Below are 20,143 nucleotides of genomic sequence, written 5' to 3' on the forward strand. Positions count from 1 at the left end.
AGCAATTGCAGAGCTCAGATTCAGAGGGATCTGGGTATCCTAGTGCATGAATCACAAAAGGCTAGCATGCAGGTACAGCAAGTAAGTAGGAAAACTAATAGAATGTGATTGTTTATTGCAAGGGGAATTGAATACAAAAGTAGGGAGGTTGCACAGGGCACTGGTAAGACCACATCTGGAGTACAGTGTACAGTATTGGTCTCCTCATTTAAGGAAGGATGTAAATGCATTAGAAGCAGCTCAGAGAGAGTTACTAGACTAGTACCAGGAATGGGTGGGTTGTCTTATGAGGAAAGGTTGGACAGGCTAGTCCAGCATCTGCTGGAGTTTAGAAGAATAAGAAGCAACTTGATTGAAACCTTAAGATCCTGGGTGGATGTAGAGAGGATGTAACAGGGTGGATGTAGAGAGGATGTTTTCTCTTGTGGGAGAATCTAGAACAAGGGGTTCAAAATAAAAGGTCGCTCATTTAAGACAGAGATGAGGAGAAATGTTTTCTCTCAGAGGATCATGAGTCTTCGGAACTCTCTTGTTCAAAAGGCAGTGAAAGCAGAGATCTTTGAATATTTTTAAGGAAGAGGTAGATTTTTGATAAGCAAAGGGGTGAAAGGTTATCGGGGGTGGGCAATTGCAGAGCTCAGAAAGTGCGGTTGAGGTTACAATTAGATCAGCCATGATCTTATTGAATGGCGGAGCAGGCTAGAGGGGCTGAGTGGTCTACTCCTGCTTCTAACTCGTCATGTTTGTAAATTTTATGATAAGTAAAAATGGCTGTAATTATATGCATAGATGCATACAGGATATTTTATTATTGCACAAACTAATATCAATAATAAAGAGCATACATACCTATAACTGAGTCTAGAGTTTTTTTCTTGGTTATGATGTAGTTGATTGTAATTTATTTGTCCATTAAGTAAGCTCCTAACTGGTAATGAAATTACCTCAAAGATTTTACCTTTGTCTCAAATCTTTAAGATTTGCCAGTTTAAGGGAATCCTTTAGGAAAGAATAAAATCCCCCCTAACAGGATTAATCTGACTGACATCTGAAAGGCAAAAATAAGCTTAGGTTACTCAACATACAGCGAGATTGTCACCACAAAACTCCTTTGCAGGTCAGACAGGATCTTGAGTACCTATGGACTCATTTAAAAGGTACCTAGAGCTGCATCTCAACTCATTTAAAAGGTGCTTGGATCTGCACCTGAAGTGCTGTAACCTGCAGGCTTTGGACCAGGTTCTGGAAGATGGAATTAGAATGGGCGGCTGTTTTTTTTATTTTTATTTTTTTGGTGGGTGCAGACGTGATGGGCTAAACTGCCACTTTTTGTGCCATAGCTTTGCTATAGTTCTATGGGTGCAAGTAAAATATAACTTTTCTTAATTGTCCTTTTTCTCCGAATATTGCATATTTGTGGACATCAATAAACATTTAAAAGAATAGATGGCACATTATTAATGGATGGGAAGAAAATCATTTTCAAGAGACAGCTTGACAAAAAAGGATTTTAGATGAAATTGGTATTTTGCTATATTGCCTTCTCTGTACAAGAGCTGAAGAGTCATATGGGCTCGAAACGTTAACTCTGCTCTCTCCACAGATGCTGTCAAATCTACTGAGTTTTTCCAGCATTTTCTGCTTTTATTTCAGATTTCCAGAATCCACAGTCTTTTGCTTTTATCAAACTGAAAAAGCTGGCTGTCTACTTGGCTTACAAGGACTGGCAGAATTACTCTAGTTTCAAGAATAGAAAATGAGATATGTCATATTGGAGGAAGCGTGAAGATTGTTGACTCTCAAAGCTAGAAAAAGAAACGTGACTACCAAACACTCGATAAACCATTTAAAAACAGCATTAAGGCACAAAACAGGGAAGGTGTATAACTTCAAAACAAGGAAGTACAAGTTAGTTAATAAGATACTATACACATATATATCACAATTTAGTAAATAGCATAGAAATCATTAGGAAACAACTCTGTGTATGATGGAAATATAAAACTACTTGGATATCTTCCATATCTCCGAGTGGGAAAAAACAGTAAAAACTAGAAAAGAAGAGTACTGGTCTGAACTGACATCCCATTTTAAGGTATACGAGATCAGTATATGCAGTAACCCTTCTGGCTGACATATTGTATTTTGAATAGCTGTGAAAAGAGAGTAGCCTTATTAGAATAATTGTTCCCATATATCCATAATTAAATATCAAACATAATAAACAACCATTTAAAAAATAATGCTATAATACTTAAAGAAAACAGATCTGGTATGACTATACAGCAAAAAATTAATCACTATTATTTTGTGGTCATAGCATTTTACTACACTCAATACTGATATGTCTGACCCCTTAATTGTCTTCTCAATTTTTATAAAGTTAATGGAAGAGCATTATATACTGTTTAATAATTCACAAAAAGTATTTCTCAATCCCTAACATTAGCACAACCAGATTAATTTATTATTAACCAAAAATAAATAGTTACACAATTCATCAATAAACTCAGATAAGTGGTACCAAATAACCATAACCTTTGATTTGACACAACATTTTCAGTCACCGTAATGGCTTAGAAAGCATCAGAATATGAACCTATTAGTTATTATTAGTTTTGTGGCTCTGTTTCGAAGTAGTAATGGGCAAGAACGCACGTAAGTACTTTAGTTTAAAATCCTTTTAGAAATTATTCTAATGTTGCGACTAATGTCCTTCTTCAAAATAGAAAAGAGGATTTTAGATGAAATGGATATTTTGTTGCATTGCCTTCCCTGTACAATTTTATAGGGCTCTAAAGTTTAATGTCCAGTGCGTTTCTTCTTCAATAGTATTGGCATCAGTTTTTGGTCATAGAATTTTTTGTTATATAGGTATTAACTTTAAACCTAAATTTCTCGTCTTTCTTTAGCAGTAAGAAAGTACTTTACAAATCCAACTACTGCTTAAGATTTCATTTTTGTTTGAAAACTACAGAATTACTTCAGCAAGTGTGTGGCTTTTGAAACAGAATTAAGCATTATGATCAGATGTGTTCTGAAATGTAAAAATCTTTTTTGTTCAAATCTTTTTGAATGATGTTTATTCATCTGGACAGACTGAATTGTCTGCATAAATGCAGAAAGATCTCCAAGATTTGCTAATTTAAGAACACCATCATAGGATTCAGTATAATAATATTATGTAATAGATATGCGATTATATTTTTAAATGTTAATCTTTTTGGAGCCCATTTCAGCTGCTATGTAATTTTCACGAAAGTCCAATAAAATCCCAACTGTCAAAAAATTAACGTGGACATATTTTCTACGTAAATGTGCTGAAATAATGTGATACCACACCCACTTGTAGAATTCACCCCTTATTGTCCATTAAACTATACAAGTGCATTTGACTTGCATCATAGTTTAATGCAATTTTTGACATATTGTTTGACTGATTAACTATATTTGATAAGCTCAATTTGACTATCTTTTCATAGGTACCTCATTACAGCACCTAAGATCTTTAGAGTGGGAGCAGCTGAGACTGTGGTGATTCAAACATATGGATATACAAATTCGTTACGTATATTAATCACTCTAAGGAGTTTCCCAGATAGGACAAAGATCTTTGCAGAAGAAATGGTTACAATAAATGAAGAGAATGGATTTCAAGGATCTTCACATGTTACTGTAAGTCTGTTTTTATAATTTTGAATAACTGAAGAAAACTATGACAAAATGTTTTGTGCTATTTCCTTTGAATCCTTGAAAGAAAGAAATATTTGCATTTACATAATGTTTTTCATGGCCACTGGACATCTCAAAGCATTTTACAGCCGATGAAAGATTTGACTATTGTCATGCAGGAAATAGAACACCCAATTTGTGCACAGCAAACTCCCACAAACATCAATGAGATAATGACCAGATAATCTGTTTCTCTTGTGATCTTGACTGAGGGATAAGTATTGGCCAATACTTTTCTTCCCCATGATTTTTCTTTGAAATAGTGCCATGGGATCTTTTACGTCTACTTGAGAGGACAGATGGGGCCTCGGTTTAGCATCTCATCTAAAAGTCCGTCAGTGCAGCGCTTTCTCAGTATTGCACTGGAGCGTCAGCCTGGATTGGATTTTTGTGCTGAAGTCCTGGAGTGGACCTGAACCTAGAAGCCTTGTGATTCAGAGGCAAGAGTCGCAGCTGATGCTTACATATTATGACATTGTATAGTTTGATCTCATATTATTTTGTGACAATCTGAAAGTTCTAAGTTCAGACTATGATCACTCAGAATCAAATTTGAGTAAATAAATAATTCAGAATAAAACAGTTTATGCATTCATTGATGCACACCACATGATGATTTCTCAGCATGCGTTGTTGCCACATTACCTACTGTGTCTATGTTACCAACTAAACATTTGATTTGTTTTCATTTACCTTCTCTCTAAGACCATCTTTATGGGCAGTATCTGTCTCTTAATTTTTCTCTGTCCTAAAAATTTCTTTCTTTTCACCAACCAAGGACCTCGATTGTCATTGATCCAGCCATGCAGATAATGTTGTGCATAAATATATCTACCTATTCTTAATAATTTGTGTTTTGTTCATAGCATGAAAACTAGGGATGTACTTGCCAGCAGCCAAAGAAGGAATTTCTCTTTTCAAAGGATCATGAATCTTTGGAATTCTCTACACCAGAGACCTGTGGATACTGAATCATTGAATATATTCAAGCCTGAGAAAAACAGATTCTTGAATTATAGGGGAGTCAAGGTGTTGAGACCAAGATCAAGTCAGCCATAATCTTATTGAATGGAGGAGCAGGCTTGAGGGGCCATATGGCCTATTCCTGCTCTTATTTCTTATGCCCTTAACTGATTCAGTTTTAAATTAAACTGTATTATGTTAATATGAAATTTCTTTAAACAAAATGCAGGGTTTGTCAATGTTAATGGGAAGGCAGAATTGGGCTGTGAAGGGTGTCTTTTTTAGGTACTACACAGTCTCCAATCACTTGAAAATGGGGTCGGAGATGCACGCATAATTCCAATGAAAACTGCCCTGAAGGCCATTTTGATAAAGAAGTTTGGATGTGCAGGTACCCAGGCACTGCCAACAGCATCCAGAGCAAGCAGATTATGACATCAATTTCAAATAGCAAAAATATTTTGCCTTAAAACTTGTGTGGCTTGGTCAGGCTGCCTCTGGGTAAGTAGGCCAGGCAGACATACTGCTAAATCTGCTAGAAAAGGAATGATGAAGAAAGGAAAAACAGCTCTTGGGTAGGAGACAAATCCACAGAGAGTTTTAGAGAGCAATTCTCTTAACCTCAACTTCAGCAAGGACCTATGAATGAGAATTCTTCGTTTCATCAAAGATATCATGACGAAAATCTGGCAATTGCTGTAATATCAAAGTAGGACAAGGACAGTATTGCCTATGACTATCAAGGTGACTGTGGCATTTTATGCATCTGGATCCTTGCACCCCAGGCTGCTGCTGGAGATATAAGCAACATTTTGCATTTTGCACTACACTGCCGCATAATGAAGGTCTCCAAGGCTCACTATTTATAGGGACAGATTCAACTCATTGCCTTTTGTCAGAGTCAAGCAGGCAGAAAGAGTATAAGGATTTTCACAGATTGCAGGCTTTCCCATTGTGCCATTGACTGCACATTCATTGCCATGCATCCACCTCATGTGAACTCAGCAATTTTCATTAACTTAGTCAGTTGGAATGTAACCACGTAAAATTAATGCAGAAGAACATCCGTTATCCTGGCAGTAGTTCCTTGATTCTGCTGCAGTCCACTGTGCCACCTGTATTTGACCCACTATGGGGAGGCTATGGTGTAGTGGTATTTTTGCTGGACTAGTAACCCAAAGACTCAGGGTAATGCTCTGGGTTTGAATCCCAGCACAGCAGACGGTGGAATTTGAATTCAATAAAAATCTGGAATTAAAAGTCTAATGATGACCATGAAATTATTGTCGATTGTTTAAAAACCCATCTGGTTCACTAATGCCCTTTAGGGAAGGGAATGTGTCATCCTTTACCAGGCCTGGCCTACACATGACTCCAGACCCACAGCAGTGTGGTTGACTCTTAAATGCCCTCTGAAATGGCCTAGCAAGGCATTCAGTTGTAAGACACCGCCACAAAGTCACAAAAAAGGAATGAAACCGGTTGGACCACCCAGCATCGACCTTGGCACCGGAAATGACAACGGCAATCTCAGCCCTGTTGACCCTCCTTACTAACTTCTGGGGGCTAGTGCCAAAATTGGGAGAGCTGTCTCACAGATTACTCAAACAACAGGCTGACATAGTCATCCTTATGGAATCATACATTAAAGATAATATCCCAGACACCAACATCACCATCCCTGGCTGTGTCCTGTCCCACTGGCAGGACAGACCCAACAGAGGTGGCAGCACAGTGGAATACAATCGGGAGGGAGTTGCCTGGGAGTCCTCAACATCAACTCCAGACCCCATGAAGTCTCATGGCGTCAGGTCAAACATAGGCAAGGAAACCACCTGCTGATTACCACGTACCGTCCTCCCTCAGCTGATGAATCAGTGCTCCTCCATGTTGAACACCATTTGGAGGAATCACTGAAGGTGGCAAAGGCACAGAATATACTCTGGGTGGGGGACTTCAATGTCCATCGCCAAGAGTGGCTCGGTAGCACCACTACTGACCGAGCTGGCAGAGTCCTAAAGAATGTGGCTGCTAGACTGGGTCTGCGACAGGTGGTGAGGGAACCAACAAGAGGGAAAAACATACTTGACCTCATCCTCACCAACTTGCCTGCCACAGATGCATATGTCCATGAAAGTATCGGTAGGAGTGACCACCACACAGTCGTGGGGACAAAGTCCCGGCTTCACATTGAGGATACCCTCCATCGTGTTGTGTGGCACTACCCCTGTGCTAAATGGGATGGATTTTGAACAAATCTAGCAACTCAAGACTGGGCACCCATGAGGCGCTGTGGGCCATCAGCAGCAGCAGAATTGTATTGGAACACAATCTGTAATCTCATGGCCTGGCATATCTCTTACTCTACAATTGCCATCAAGCCAGGGGAACAACCCTGGTTCAATGAAAAGTGCAGGAAGGCATGCCAGGAGCAGCACCAGGCATACCTAAAAATGAGGTGTCAACCTTCTGAAGCTACAACACAGGACTACTTGCATGCCAAGCAGCAGAAGCAGCAAGTGATAGACAGGGCTAAGCAATCCCACAACCAACAGATCAGATCTAAGCTCTGCAGTACTGCCACAACCAGCTGTGAATAGTGGTGGACAATTAAACAACTTACTGGAGGAGGAAGCTCCACAAGTATCTCCATCCTCAATGATGGAGGAGCCTTTGGTGATACAAGGGATTGGTGAGACCGCACCTGGAGTACTGTGCACAGTTTTAGTCCCCTTACTTAGGGAAGGATGTAGTTGTATTGGAGGAGGTTCAGAGCAGGTTTACTAGATTGAGTCCAGAGATGCGGGTCATGTTTTATGAGGAGAGGTTGAGCAGTTTAGGCCTATACTTGCTAGAGTTTAGAAGAATGAGAGGAGATCTAATTAAGGTATATAAGATGCTAAAGGGGATGGATGAAGTAGACGTGGAGTGGATGTTTCCCCTTGTGGGGCATTCTAGAATGAGAGGCCATAGTTTTAGGCTAAGGTGTGGTAGATTTAAATCAGAGATGAGGAGGAATTACTTTTCTCAAAGGGTCATGAATTTGTGGAATGCACTACCTCAGAGTGCAGTGGATGCTGGGACGCTGAAAAAATTTAAGGAGGAGATAGACATAGTTTTAATTAGCAAAGGTTATGGGAGAGGGCAGGAAATTGGAGTTGAGGCCGAAATGAGATCAGCCAAAATTGTATTGAATGGTGGGGCAGACTCGAAGGGCTGAATTGCCTACTCCTGCTTCTAGTTCTTATGAAACCCACCTGACTCCCCAAAGCCTGTCCACCATCTACAAAGCACAAGTCAGGAGTGTGATGGAATACTCCCCACTTGACTGGATGAATGCAGTTCCCACAACAATCAAGAAGCTTGACATCACCCAGGACAAAGTAGCCTGCTTCATTGGCACCACATCCACAAACATTCACTTCCTCCACCACCGACGCACAGTAGCAGCAGTGTGTACCATGTACAAGATGCACTGCATGAATTCACCAAGGCTGTTTTGACAGCACCTTCCAAACCCACGACCACTACCATCTAGAAGGACAAGGGCAGCAGTTGAATGGGAAAACCGCCACCTGGAAGTTCCCCTCAAAGTCACTCACCATTCTGACTTGGAAATATATCGCCATTCCCTCACTGTTGCTGGGTCAAAATCCTGGAACTCCCTTCCTAACAGCACTGTGGGTGTACCTACACCACATGGACTGCAGTGGTTCAAGATGGCAGCTCACCACCACCTTCTTAAGGGCAACAAGAGATGGGCAATAAATGCTGGCCCAGCCAGAGAAACCACATCCCATGAATGAATGAAAAAAAAGAATAAAGTCAAGAGTCCCTCAGGTAGTGCCCTAGGCCCATCCATCTTCAGCTGCTTCCTCAATAATTTTCTCTCCATCATTAGGCCAAAAGTTTGATCAGGGATAGTCAGCATGGCTTTGTCAGAGGGAGGTCATGCCTAACAAATTTGATTGAATTTTTTGAGGAGGTGACCAGGTGTGTAGATGAGGGTAGTATAGTTGATGTAGTTTATATGGATTTCAGCAAAGCCTTTGACAAGGTCCCACATGGAAGATTTATAAAGAAGGCAAATGCACATGGGATACAGGGTAATTTGTTGAGGTGGATTCAAAATTGGCTTAGTTGTAGGAAACAGAGGATAATGACAGAAGGATGCTTTAGTGACTGGAAGCCAGTGTCCAGTGGTGTACCACAGGGATCTGTGCTGGGTCCCCTATTATTTGTCATTTATATAAACAACATAGATGCCTATGTGGGGGGTAGGATTAGTAAGTTTGCAATGTCACAAAGATTGGCTGCATGGTTAACAGTGAGGTTGAATGTCTTGGGCTACAGGAAGATACAGACGGGATGGTCAAATGGGCAGATAAGTGGCAGATGGAATTTAACCTTGAAAAGCGTGAGCTGATACACTTTGGAAGGAGTAATTTGACAAGGAAGTATTCAATGAACGGCATGACACTAGGAAGTTCTGAGAAACAAAGGGACCTTGGCATGTGTGTCCATAGACAGAGGGGCATGTTAGTGGGGTGGTGAAAAAGGTAACAAAAACAGAATTACCTGGAAAAACTCAGCAGATCTGGCAGCATCGGCGGAGAAGAAAAGAGTTGACGTTTCGAGTCCTCATGACCCTTCAACAGAACTGTTTTTGTTTTGGATTTCCAGCATCCACAGTTTTTTTGTTTTTATCTCTGGTGAAAAAGGTATATGGGACACTTGCCTTTATCAATCGAGGCATAGATTACAAAAGTAGGGAGGTCATGTTGGAGTTGTATAGAACCTTGGTAAGGCCACAGCTGGAGTACTGTGTGCAGTTCTGGTCGCCACATTATAGGAAGGATGTGATTGCACTGCTGGGATTGCAGAGGAGGTTCACCAGGATGTTGCCTGGGATGAAACATTTAAGTTATGAAGAGAGGTTAGATAGACTTGGGTTGTTTTCGTTGGAGCAGAGAAGACTGAGGGGCGACCTGATCGAGGTGTACAAGATTATGAGGGGCTTGGACAGGGTGGATAGGGAGCAGCTGTTCCCCTTAGTTGAAGGGTCAGTCACAAGGGGACACAAGTTCAAGGTGAGGGGGGATTTGAGGGAAAACTTTTTTACCCAGAGGGTGGTGACGGTCTGGAATGCGCTGCTTGCGAGGGTGGTGGAGGTGGGTTGCCTCACATCCTTTAAAAAGTACCTGGATGAGCACTTGGCACGTCATAACGTTCAAGGCTATAGGCCAAGTGCTGGTAAATGGGATTAGGTAGGTAGGTCAGGTGTTTCTCACATGTCGGTGCAGACTCAATGGGCCGAAGGGCCTCTTCTGCACTCTGTGCTTCTGTGAAAAGTGGAATGTTTGCTGATGATTGCACAATGTAAAGCACCAGTCACATCTCCTCAAATACGCACTCTCTGCCCATATGCAGCAAGACCTGGACAGCATTCCGGCTTCAGCTGATATGTGTCAATTACATTCATGTCACACAAGTGCCAGACAATGACCATTTCCAACAAGAGAGAATCCAATCATCTCCATTTGACATTCAGTGTCATTACCATCGCTAAATCCCCCACTATCAACAGCCTGGGGGTTACCATTGACCAGAAACTGAACTGGACTAGCCATATAAACACTGTGGCTACAAGAGCAGGTCAGAGGCTTGGAATTCTGTGGTGAGTCACACACCTCCTGACTCCCCAAAGCCTGTCCACCATCTCCAAGGCAAAAGTCAGGAGTGTGATGGAATACCCTCCACTTACCTGGATGTGTGCTGCTCCAACAACACTTAAGAACATCGACACCATCCAGGACAAAACAGCTCACTTGACTGGCATCTCATCCACCACCTTCAGTATTCACTCTCACCACCACCGATGCACAGTGGCAACAGTGTGTACAATCTTCAAGATGTATTGCAGTGACTGATCAAGGCTCTTAAGGCTAAATGGCACATTCCAAACCTATGACCTCTACCACCAAGATGGACAAGAGCAGCAGATGCATGGGAACATCATCACCTGCAAGTTCTCCTCCAATCCAGACACCATCCTGACGTGTGACTATATTGCCATTCCTTCAATGTCGGTGGGTCAATATCTGGGAACTCACTTCCTACCAGTATTGTGGGTGTACCTACACTACATGGACTGCAGCGATTCAAGAAGGCAGCACACCGCCACCTTCTCTAGGGCAGTTAGGGATGGGCAATAAATGCTGGCCTTTCCAGCAACACCCACAATCTGTGAAACAGGCCATGTCTGTCAGGTGAAAAGCCAAGGAGCAGGAGCATGAAGAAGAGGAAGAAGTGGAGGAGGAGGGAGTGCAACAGGAAGTGGAGAAACATGAAGAGGAAAGGAGGCTGCAACAAAGATAATTCGCATTTGCCTGGACTCTATGTGATCAAATAATTCAAGAGCAATAGGAGTAATCTCAACCACACCTTTAGTTAAGGAGACTACAGACGACCTTGGAAGGCATCTCTAGGCCTAGAATACCCGTCTTCAGACTGCACCATATCAGTCTGGGCTGGCTGGCTTTTAGACAACAGCAATGGCAAAAATGGCAAGGGCAGGAGCAGGAATTCTGTCATCCTGAGAGAGAATGGCTGGTTTGTCCTCCTTTGAGCCACTGCCACTGTTCTGAAGTGATCCCTCAGCAATCTTACTAACCTGCTGGATTGATATACTGTTGTAAATCTTTGAAAGTCCCTTTTAACAGAGGTATCTGGTGTCCTAGCCGAATTTATCCCTCAATCAACATCACTTAAAAGCAATTATCAGGTCATTATCACATTGCTATTTGTGGGAGTTTCTGTGCCAAAGTAGCTGCCAAATGTTTCCTAAATTATACTATATAAATACAAGTCATTTTTTATGACAGCAGCTATTTGAGTTTGCAAGGACGCAATCTGAGTTTCCACTACAGCACTCAGACCTTTGATGGAAGCTACTTGTGTTGCAATGAAAGCCTTGACAGCGACCTTCGGAAGCTGTGCAATGGTGGATTCCACAGGTGTCCGGATAGGAATAACCTCAACCACACCTTCTACCTTCTGGAACCACAATTTTCAAAGGATGGGCTCCACGCTCTGCACAAAGCCCTGTGTCTCAAGTTGGTGCTGGACTCCTCCATGCTACTCACCATTGAGTGCATACTTTTTGGCAAGCTTTTCAGTATGTCCACCAGCCTTCTTCTGTGGCCTGGCCTCATCTAACTCCTTTATACAGAACTAGTGGTGTGTGACCTCACCTTCCAGTGAACTTGCACCTGTACAACCTTTTCCTCCCTCTCTGATTTCTGTGCAGTGATGTTTGATGTCTCACCATATCAGATCCCTCCTCTAAAATAGTCTGTAAAATACATGCATCATCAGTCTCTGAGCTGGTGGTTGCAATTTTAAGGTTGGGTGACAATGTGTCATCATCTTCACTGTCTCCTTTCTCTTCCTTCTCTGATTGTGAAGGTTCCAGTTCTTATGTACCTGAAATGAAAAAGGGCCAACAGTTGGATTGTGGTGAGGGAATAGGAGAAAGTAAGAAGTGCATGCTTACGCCATCTGCAGCTTGTGAATCAGAAAGATTGTGGGATAAAGGAGAAGTAGGATGAGAGAAGGAGGATTAGGTATGCAGATAACCTTGCCACTGATCCCTCCAACCCGCCAGTGACCATGGACTCACTGATGCCCCTTCCCACGATGACCACTGTCGTCTTCATGGGAATTGAAACACACGGGAATGCTTGTCTTCCTCCAGTTCTTCACCTGCCTAGTGCTATGCACTGCCTTGTCTTGCAAGGAAGCGGGAAGTATGACAGTGAGTCCTGTGATACGTTTGGGTAATGTGGCTGTCATGGATGAATAGCTGTCAGTGCATGCAAGCTGCGAATTGTGCGTATAAAGATTGCAACGGTGCTGTGTGTGAGGATGAGGTAAAGTGTATGAATTGAAGGGCTGAGTACTGATTGATAGAGCTTGTTGGTAGTTAGGTGATGGGGTGTTCCCGAGAATAGAGCAGTGCATGAAGCAAGTGGTGCAGTTGGTAGGATATGCCATTTGAAGACGAACTCATTCATTTTGGCAACAAATGTCAGATCATTAAACTTCCTCCTACATTGTTCTTGGGGCAGCATTCTTGGCATTGACCTCTGCTTCTACTTCTTCCCACTGTTTCCTGAGCATATGCCTGCAGATATAGGATGTTGTCTCTCCTTTCCATCTCTTCCACAAAGACCTCCAGTGCATTATCTGAAAATTTTGTTGTTCGCTTTCTCACATTTTCACCCATTGCTCAAGTATCACAGCCAAGAATGACTTTTGAAAAAACTCTCACTGCTTCTTGCTGTCACAATGTACCTCACATTTAAGAAGAGCAGGTTGTCTTAAAGTGGTGTTAGCTGCTCACAACATCAGGCTGCCTACTGATGCATGCAGCTAACGAAGAGCATGCTTAGCACTGGATACACACAGAAATTGTTTAAAAGAGCAGGCAGCACTTATCCAATTTAACCCTCAACTCTCCACTCCCCCTCAATAATCTTTCTTTTCCTGAAGGTGATCTACTCATGCTAGGATATGGTTTCATTAGTACTGGTAGCTCTCCAGATTTCTTTCTCCAAGATTCATGTTGAGTGACAGTATAATTTGACCTGGTTGAGAGTTCACCTCCATCTCATTGTAGTAAATAACATGTTCTAGGTTCCTGTATGAGGAATTGCATTTGTGCAAAATTTGGAGGGCTGCTGATTCTGCTTATGGGGCCATATACCCAGCATTAATGAAGTAGGAGAGAGGAAAGGGGCAGGGGAAATATCTGGAGAAAAATAAAATCAATTTTAAGGCTGTAATTACAAAGATCATATGTTAAAAGATTCAGAAAAAAATCCATTTTCTGCTGCCTGGCTCTTGTTTACATTCATTCCATTGAGCTGAGCTGCAGGTTATTGTTATAAAACTGAAAACACAAAGGAAAAATAAGTTTGGAACCAGGTTTCTTTACGATTTAAACTCTTTCAATTATTAAATCTTTCACTTGTGGAATACAGAAGAAACCAATAATCATATTTTGAAATGCATCGCATCTTAAAAATGTTTATAATGCTATATTACACATTATCAAAAGTTGAAGATTTTGATAATGGTTGAAATAATAATAATCAGAAGAAATAATTATATGTCTGCAAAAATAAGTATGCTTTTTTTAAAAAACAGATCTTGCCAAAAGATTTACCCAGAAAGAAAAATGAAAAACAATATGTGTACTTAAGAGCACATTCTCCAGATTTTACTCAAGAGGAAAAAGTGCCAGTGTCTTACCAGAATGGATTACTCTTTGTCCAGACTGACAAACCTGTTTATACTCCTGATCAATCAGGTACCAGTCTTAATTTTAATTTTCCAATTCCAAATTTTTCCCCTTAACCAGACAAATTTTACATTCTACAGTTGAACCTGGTGCTTTCATTTTTTATGTTCAAATTCCGCAGTAGACCTCTGCCCATAATATCTACAATAGTGTTTCATCTTTGTCCCCTGGATAGTAATCTATTTGGGTGGATCTTGTGCTATCTCAAGCCAGCCTAGTTTTCATTCTGTTGATTTCAGATGGGTGCAAGTAGGCTCCACTGGATGGGTGGGAACACGAGGGGAACAGATAAAGGGTTTTACAGGCAAGGGAAACACCTTTAAAAGAAGGGGTGATGAGCAGGCACCAGGTTTTCTAGCTATAGATATGTCCCTGATGGCACAGGAACCGGAAGGCCCCATGTAGAGTAAATGGGCTCACTTTGGAAGGGCACTGCTAGTATAATCACCTGTCTGTTAATTTTTGGAATCACGGGGGAGAATTTTCTCACCCCCGCTTGCCTAGGCGTAAAATGACGCGCGGTGACGTTGGGCGGGTGTCTCGACATCACCGCACATCATTTAGATTTTCAGTTTGGCAGGGGCGGAGGCCTGTTTAAAACCAATTAAATCAATTAAATGAGCTGCCCGTCCAACCTTAAGGTTGACGGGCAGGCTAACAGCCCAGATGGCCTTCACGTTTTTCATGGAACCTCATCCACAAGCGGGATGAGGTTTCATGATGTGTTTATAAATTAAATACATTTTTAAATTAATGTTCCTTGACATGCCCCAGCTCATGTGACACTGTCTTAAAATATTTTCAATTCTTTATTTAAATGTTTGAACCTTAAACAAATCTCCCTGAGGGGAGATTTCTGTGCTCTTTCTTGCGCATGTGTGAAAGCGTGCAGGGCCGGACTCAGGGAATCCCCCCTCCCCGCCGCCTGCACAGAGACGCTCAGCGCTTCCTTAACTGGCCCGCCCACGTAAAATGGCGGCGCGTCCCAGATCAGGGGCGCCGATCGGGATTGCACTTGCTCCCACCCACCCCTGTACAATCCCCCCGATGGGGGGAAAATTCAGCCCATGGTTCTAGTTCACTTGAGGGAGCTTAGGATAAGCACAAAAAGAGGAGACTAAAGAATCTTGGCAGTGGAACAAGGGAAAATTTCATAGCATACAGCAATTGTTAAGCTTGAAAACTGCAAGCTTTTTTTAGTTTTCATTCTAATATCCTTTTGCTTTTTTTTATCTGTAGTGAAATTTCGAATTTATTCCTTGAATGAAGAACTCAAACCAGCCAGAAGACCAGTTGCTGTTACTTTTAAGGTGAGTTCTTTAAATTTAGAAAATAACTATAGCATTGAGGTTCAGTTAAAGAGTTGTGGTTATAAAACCTGAATTTTATGCCAACATGTAACATAACAGCAGCAGAAATCTGACATAAAAATAAGTATAAAGCTGCTAACTTTAGGCGTGGTTGCAGAACGGGTGGCTTATTGGTGGGCAGCATGTACCAGGATATGTTGAAACTCTGTGTCCTTTACATACACTTCATTTTTAAGTTGTCTTTTGTAAATAATTTTATGAAAAATTAGCTAACTCTTAAAGAAGGAAATCAAATTAAAACAATTGTGTTTGTTCCAAAAATAAGGATCCAGAGGGAGTAAAAGTGGACTATGCTGAATATGAAGATGTCACTGGAATAATCTCAGTACCTGACTTCAAGATTCCATCTAATCCCAAGTAAATTGTTATTGTTATTGCTGCTATTCAGTATACCAAAGATACAGATTGAAAATTATCAAGTTTATTTTTCTGGGAATTCATAGTCCTATTAATGAATTGTGCATTTTCAGATTTAATTTTAAGATTTTTATTATGTCAAACTGCTAGTTCTAAACAAATGTCAGAGGTCCTTTCATGTCATTCTGAAAGAAATTTTGCAAAATTACACTTTTGTCATAGAATATATGGTTCACAAGGCCAGGTAAAATTTTAAATATCATGTTGGTTACCTAGCATAAAATGTAGTAAAGGTGCTGTTCTATAATTGAGATAAAATACATTAATGGTGCAAAGTTGAATAAACTATATACTGTATCGAAGCAGCAGCATAGTTAATCAGAACACTTGATATACGCTCAAAACAAAAGTAAAAATATGTTCCAATTTGGCACAGAGGGAAACTATGGCATGAAGGTAATGTCACTAGACTAGTAATCCAGAGCCCCAGGCTAATGCACTAGGGACATAGGTTCAAATCTCACCATGGCAACTGGTGGAATTTAAATTGAATTAATAAATTTGGAATATAATACTAATTTCAGTGATGGTGACCAATTGTTGTAAAAACCAACCTGGTTCACTAATGTCATTTTAGAGAAGGAAATCTGCTGACCTTACTCTGACTGGCCGGGTAAGGATCCTGGATATTCAAGGGCACATGACATTTCGGGAGGGCAGGAATCTAGAAAAAGGTGGTGGGGTAGCTCTGTTAATTAAGGATGACAATACAAGAGTGAAAGACGACTTTAGCTCTAAAGATGAAGATGCAGAATTAGTTTGGGTAGAGATTAGCAATACCAAAGGTAAGAAGTCACTTGTGTGAGTAGTTTATAGTTCCCCAATGGTACCTACAGTATAGAATGGGGTACACAGGAAAAAATAATGGGGGCTTGTGAGAAAAGTACGGTGATAATCATGGGTGATTTTAATCTACATCCAGATTGGACAACTCAGATTGGCAGTGGTAGACTGGAAGATGAGTTCACAGAATGTTTTCAGGGCAATTACTTAGAAAAGCACATTCTAGAGCCAACCAGAGAGCAGGTTATTCTAGACTTGGTATTACGCAATGAGGCAGGATTAATTAATGACCTCATTATAAAGGCACCCCACAGTAGCAGCGATCATCCATGCTAACTAAGGAAGTTAAAGATAATATCAAAATAAAGGCAAAGGCGTACAATTCCATGAAGAAGAGTGGCAGATCAGAAGATTGGACAGAATATAAGAAACAGCAAAGAATAACTAAAAAAACTAATGAGAGAGAAATTAAAATAAGACCGAAATCTAGCTAGAAATGTGAAAATAGATTATAAGAGTTTCTATAGGTATCTAAAAAGGAAAAAAAAGTAATTAAAGTAAGCGTTAATCCTTTAGAGAGTGAGTCTAGGGAATAAATAATGGAAAATAAGGAAATGGCGGATGCATTAAACAGATATTTTGTGTTTGTCTTCACTTTAGAAGGCACAAGCCGGGATTTTCTGGTCCTGCCTGCAATAGAAATCGCCATGGGTGGGACCGGAAAATCAGGAGAGGAAGATCCCGCCCACACGTAACATCCCAAAAATAACTGTAAATCAAGAGTTGAAAGGGAGGGGGAAACTTAAAACAATTACAATCACTATGGAAAGCGTACTGAGAAAATTATTAGAACTAAAGACTGATGAGTCCCCAGCTCCTGATGGACTTCATTCTAGGGTTTTAAATGAAGAAGCTGCTGAGATAGTAGATACATTTTTTTAATTTTCCAAAATGCTTCAAAAGTGGTGAATGTAATTTCTTTATTCAAGAAAGGAGGGAGACAGAAAGCAAGAAACTACACTCCAGTTAACCTAATACCTGTCTTAGGTAAAATGCTGGAATCTATTACTTAGGAGTTTATAGGATGGTACTTAGAAGATCTTAATGCAATCAGGCATAGTCAACTTGATTTTGTGAAAGGGAAATCATGTTTGACTGATTTATTAGATTTCTAAGGAAGTAACAAACAACATAGATAAAGGGGAACCTGTAGATGTGCTGTATTTGGATTTCCAGAAGCCATTTGATAAGGTGCCACATCAAAGGTTACTACACAAAATATGAGTTCATAGTGTAGGAGGTAACATATTAACATGGATAAAGGATTGGTTAGCTACCAGGAAAAAGAGAGTAGGTATAAGTGGGTCATTTTTGCGTTGGCATTATGTAATGAGTGAAGTGCCACAGGGATTTGTGCTGGGGTCTCAAGTATTTACAATTTATATCAATGTCTTGGAGGAAGGGCCAGAATGTATGGTTACTAAATTTGATGATGACACAAAAATAGGTAGGAAAGTAAGTTGTGAAGTGAACATAAGAGGTCAGCAAAGGGATTTAGGTAGATTGAGTGAGTGGGCAAAAATTTGGCAGATGGAGTATAATGTGGGAAAATGTGAACTTCTCCACTTTGGCGGGAAGAATAGTAAAGCAGCACATTATTTAAATTGCAGAATTCTGCACTGCAGAGGGATCTGGTTGTCCTGGTACATGAATCAAAAAAAGCTAGTATGCAGGTACAGCAAGTGATTGGGAAGGCAAATGGGATGTTGTTGTTTATTGCGAGGGAAATGAAATATAAAAGTAGGGAAGTTTTGCTACATTTGTACAGGGCATGGGTGAGACCACACCTAGAGTACTGTGTCTAGTTTTAAGAAAGGACATAATCGCATTAGAAGCAGTTGAGAGAAGGTTCACTCGATGATTCCTGGGATGTAGGGTTGTCTTATGAGGAAAGGTTGGATAGGTTGGGCTGTATCCAGTGGTGTCTTGAGCTATAAAATCCTTTTATTTAAAATGTCTAAGTTCTGAACTCTTAATTTATAACAATGGTTGCCTGACCTAACAAGGAAAAAACTACCAATATTTATGAATCAAGTAGAATTTATTGAGCAAAATGTTATATATAAGTAACAAAAGCAATGAATACAACACAGAGGTTTCTTATCCCTTAAGGTGCTGGGATTCCTTGAGTGCTGCCAGTACAAGTGATGCTTTTCTTCTTCTCTGAAGTGACAATATGTTGAATTGTGCCTCAGAAGAATTATACCACAGAAGCAATAATTAACTATGCCAACAAAGACTCTGATTTCCCAATTTGTAATGCCTAAATCTGACTTTCATTCCTTATTAGAAAATAGTCCAAATTACCTCTTTTCATTGATTAGGGTGAAGGTAACCTGGTGTCACCCCACCTCTGTAACTAAGGTCATGTAGGCTGAGAAAAATGTCCATCTCTTATTTCCTTCAGACATCAGGAGTTACATCCATTGGGAAAAATAGGCACATTCTCGTGGCTACAGAACGATTGTACAAACAATGTTACATTCTCTTATCAACAACACAAACCATTGTAAACAATTAATATAAAACATGTTAGCCTATTCCCACAGATACCAAAGGAAAATTAAGAACATATCAATAATAATTCCTAACATAATATCAACTCTATGAATATGGTTCATAGATTAATGCAGTTAGTAAGCTAAAACCTATTAAAACACATGGGCTGGGATTTTCTGGTCCTGCCCATGGGATGGAAAATTTGGCGAATCAGCAAAAAGTCCATTGACTTTTGGTGGGAATTTCCGGTCTCGGCCATGGTTCTTGTTTAAATATACGGTGTCCTACTAAGTTCAAGCCGTTGAGTTCAAACCTTTTGCTTATTTCTTTAAAGCTGACAACGAAGTCTTGAATTGCACATAATGTAATTAAAACAAATACAACCGCTTGAACCCAGACATTTTGACACCTTTGAAGTCATTTGAAGAACAGTTTCTTGCAAGCAGCTAACGTGACTGTTTTCAGCCTGTTTTTCACCATTTAATTGCCTCACTCAGCAGACAGAAATTCAAACCAGACCAATATAGACTCCCAAAATTGGCAGTATTATCAAAACCTTACAGAAATAATAAAAAAAGGAATAACCTCCTTCAGCTAGACAGACAGAAAAATGTTCCAACCTAAAAACAAAATCACAATACTTGACGTTTACTGTATAGTTATATAACTTATTGTTATGATCCTTGACCAGATCACCAATGTTATGGTACAATAAAAATGCGACTTATTTAAACGGAGAGAAACTTCAGAATGTTTCAGTGCAGAGGGATCTGGGTATCCTTGTGAATGAATCGCTGAAAGCTAGCATGTAGATACAGCAGGCAATAAGGAAGGCAAATGGAATTTTGGCATTTTTTGCTGAAGGAATAGAGTATAAAAATAGTTGGGGGGGGGGGTGCGGCTGCTGCTGTTGCAACTGTACAAGGCATTAGTGAGACCGCACCTGTAGTATTGT

The 20,143-nt window shown here is 40.5% G+C and overlaps 1 protein-coding gene across 1 annotated transcript in view; it reads left to right on the forward strand.

The window, feature by feature from the left end:
• The first annotated feature begins 2,593 nt into the window (after nt 1–2,593).
• c5 (complement component 5) overlaps nt 2,594–20,143 on the forward strand; it is a 155,378-nt gene continuing 137,828 nt past the window's right edge. Inside the window, exons 1-5 of the mRNA XM_041194155.1 lie at nt 2,594–2,658; nt 3,483–3,675; nt 13,906–14,068; nt 15,299–15,369; nt 15,695–15,786. Of these exons, the coding sequence (XP_041050089.1) occupies nt 2,594–2,658; nt 3,483–3,675; nt 13,906–14,068; nt 15,299–15,369; nt 15,695–15,786 (584 nt within the window). The remainder of the gene's footprint in view (nt 2,659–3,482; nt 3,676–13,905; nt 14,069–15,298; nt 15,370–15,694; nt 15,787–20,143) is intronic.

Source organism: Carcharodon carcharias, chromosome 8 (assembly GCF_017639515.1).
Source record: "Carcharodon carcharias isolate sCarCar2 chromosome 8, sCarCar2.pri, whole genome shotgun sequence".
Classification (NCBI taxonomy): Eukaryota; Metazoa; Chordata; class Chondrichthyes; order Lamniformes; family Lamnidae; genus Carcharodon; species Carcharodon carcharias.